Source organism: Choloepus didactylus, chromosome 17 (genome assembly GCF_015220235.1).
Source record: "Choloepus didactylus isolate mChoDid1 chromosome 17, mChoDid1.pri, whole genome shotgun sequence".
Taxonomy (NCBI): domain Eukaryota; kingdom Metazoa; phylum Chordata; class Mammalia; order Pilosa; family Megalonychidae; genus Choloepus; species Choloepus didactylus.
In genome coordinates this window covers 6,865,682-6,868,309 of record NC_051323.1, presented here as the reverse complement: position 1 = coordinate 6,868,309, position 2,628 = coordinate 6,865,682, and the positions used below count along the sequence as shown (strand labels likewise).

At 68.5% G+C, this 2,628-nt stretch overlaps 1 protein-coding gene across 1 annotated transcript in view; it reads left to right on the top strand.

Annotated features, from left to right (window-relative positions):
* The first annotated feature begins 1,288 nt into the window (after window positions 1-1,288).
* KCMF1 (potassium channel modulatory factor 1) overlaps window positions 1,289-2,628 on the top strand; it is an 89,450-nt gene continuing 88,110 nt past the window's right edge. The window contains exon 1 of the mRNA XM_037806592.1: window positions 1,289-1,647. Within this exon, the coding sequence (XP_037662520.1) occupies window positions 1,632-1,647 (16 nt within the window). The 5' untranslated portion in view covers window positions 1,289-1,631. The remainder of the gene's footprint in view (window positions 1,648-2,628) is intronic.

Below are 2,628 nucleotides of genomic sequence, written 5' to 3'. Positions count from 1 at the left end.
GAAGAGCTTTTAATTAACTTTGAAAGCAGGAAGTGGCTTACAATCAGTTTCAATGAAATATGGTAACAAACTGTGCTTTTCTGTTTCCTGTGCTAGATGCTTTATATACATTTTAGCACACAATCCTTTAAACATTTATCTTTGTAACGATTATTATCAAATATTTGCTATTTTGCCCATTTTAAAGATGGGGAAGTCAAGGTACAGAAAGGTTAAGTCACTTGCCCAGGTCACACAGGTGGTCAATTGTTGACAGCTTAACAGAGTAACCCCAAAGCAAACGGTACCCTAGTACTCAACTTAAGCAGGTTTAGCCTAGGGACACAAAAGTCCTATAGAAGAATAAATTAAAATATATTTAAAAAAAAAAAAAAAAAGACAAACAAGCAGAGGATCGGCAAGATTGAGCAACTTGTCCGAGGTTACACAGTGTACATCAGATCCAGAATCCCAAGGCGGCGCTGACTTTAAGGGCGCGAGCTACTTCCAACAAAGCCACGTTGCCAACTGACACTAATGATAAGGGGCAGTAAGAAACACACGTCTCATTAATACTGCCACAAAGCCAAGTTGGCAATAAGGAGGGAGAAAAAAAAAACAAAACATAAAAGACAAAAACGGAAAAGGCGTCCACGGGAAAGGAAACCAGGAAAAAGCAATCCCAGGAGTTTTTGCAGGCAGCGCCTTCACGGTGCGCCCCGGCGCGGGAACAGCCTCGGCGGGCCGCAGCGGGCTCCTGCAGAGCTGGTCTCCGAGGCGGCGGCCGCCCTTCCCTTCGGGGCCGCCGGCTTCAAAAGAAACACAAGCACATGGCCCCCGGCGGTCCGTGGCCCGCCCGGCAGCCACGCGGCCCGGAGGCGGCGGCCCTGGCCGCGGAGAAACAACCCCCCACACCCCGTCTGCCCGGGGACCGAGCGCCCACAGTGCGGGCGCGGGCGGGCGGGCCCCGGGAAGGGCTGGGTGCGGGCGGCCGACCCCGGCCACGCAGGCGGGCGGCCGGGCATTTCCTCTTCCTCCCTGCGTGCTGCGCGGCGCGGCGGCGGCCAGGCCCAGGCCCGCACGGGCGCTCCACCGCGGCCCGCCCGAGAGCGCGGGCGAGCGCAGCACCGCGCCCCGAGCTACCGCCGCCGCCGCCGCCGCCCCGCCGCTACCGCCGCTACCGCGGGGCCTCCGGGCGGCTGGGCCCGGCGCGGGCAGCGAGAGGCGGGGCCGCCGGGGGGCGGCGGAAGGAGGCGGCGGCGGAGGAGGAGGAGGAGGAGGAGGAGGAGGAGGAGCAGGCGGCGGCCGGGAGCCGGAGGAGAGGGCGGGGTGGGCCGGGGGAGGGGAGGAGCGCGGCGCCGCTGCCGGGAGCCGGCGGGCCCGAGAGTGACCGTGTCCCGGCGGGCGCCCGCGGAGCCGCGGCGTCGGACCCGCCTCCTGGAGGAGCTCAGCCCCGGCCAGGCCCGGCCCATTCCCGCCCCGCGCCGCCTCCCCGCCGCCGCCGCGGGAGCGCTCCCTGCCCACCCCGCCCCCGCGGCCGAGCCCGGGAGTCGAGTGGGAGTCGGCCGGCCGGCGCGGGCAGCGCCGGGACCCCGCGGGGGACACTGCAGCCGGAGCCCGGGAGGGGCCGCGCCGCCGCCGTCTGAACTAGGATGTCCCGACATGAAGGTGAGAGGAGCCCCCGCCCCCACCCGCACCGCCAGGGCCTCGGCCTGTCCCGCCCGCCCGGGTGCCGCGGAGGGCGGCCGGGCGGCGGCGGCGGGGACCCTGGCTGGGCCCGAGGCGCCGGGCCCGGGGGCGAGCGGGGGAGGGAGCGAGCGAGGGCGGAGAACCGCGGCGCCTTAGCCACGGCCGCGGCCCAGAGTCGGGCCTGGTGCGGGAGGCGGGGCGGCCGGGCCGGCGGGAGGGTTTGCACTGTCATGGGGCGGGGGGGGAGGGGGCGGCGGGGCCCGTTGCCGGCGGGAGCTCGGCCCTCGGGACTGCGACCGGCCGCCGCGGCCCGCCCGGCGGACCCCGGAGCCGCGGGCCCCCGGCGCGGCCTAGCGCTCCCGCCGCCCCGGAAGGGCCCGGTGCGGTCGCCGAGCGGAGCCGCGGGCGGCGGCGGGGACCGAGGAGCCGAGCGGGGACCCGGCGGGCGCGTCCGGTCGCCGGGAGACGAAGGCGGGTGCCCCCGCCCCCCCCACGCTCCGGTTCCCCGCCGGCGGACGGGAAGCCTCTGCGGCCGGCGCCGGCGGGCGGGAAGCCCCGGCCTCGCGGCTAGGCCTCGGCGCGGCCCTGGGCTCTGGTAACCAAGTTCCCGGGGCGGATGCGGCGCGGCCGCGGCGAGGGAACTCCCTGCCCCGTCACCCCGCTCCCGGCCAGCCCCGAGGCCCTCGCCCGGCCGGCGCTGCCGACCGAGCCGGAGTTTGGTCGGGGACCGTGGTGAGGTCTCGGGTGATGGTCGGAGGGCCTTTGGGACTTTATTGTGAGATTTAAAAACACCTTGGGGTACGGTTGCAAATGAGCGGACACCTCTAGCCCCATTCCAGGGCACAAAGAGACAAATGTTTGGGGGCTGATGGATAGGCGTGGAGCTGGTGAAAAATAAGTTAACTTCAGTTTACTGCCATATGGGTGGGAAAAGGGGGAGGGAGTGTGTGTTTTCTTTGT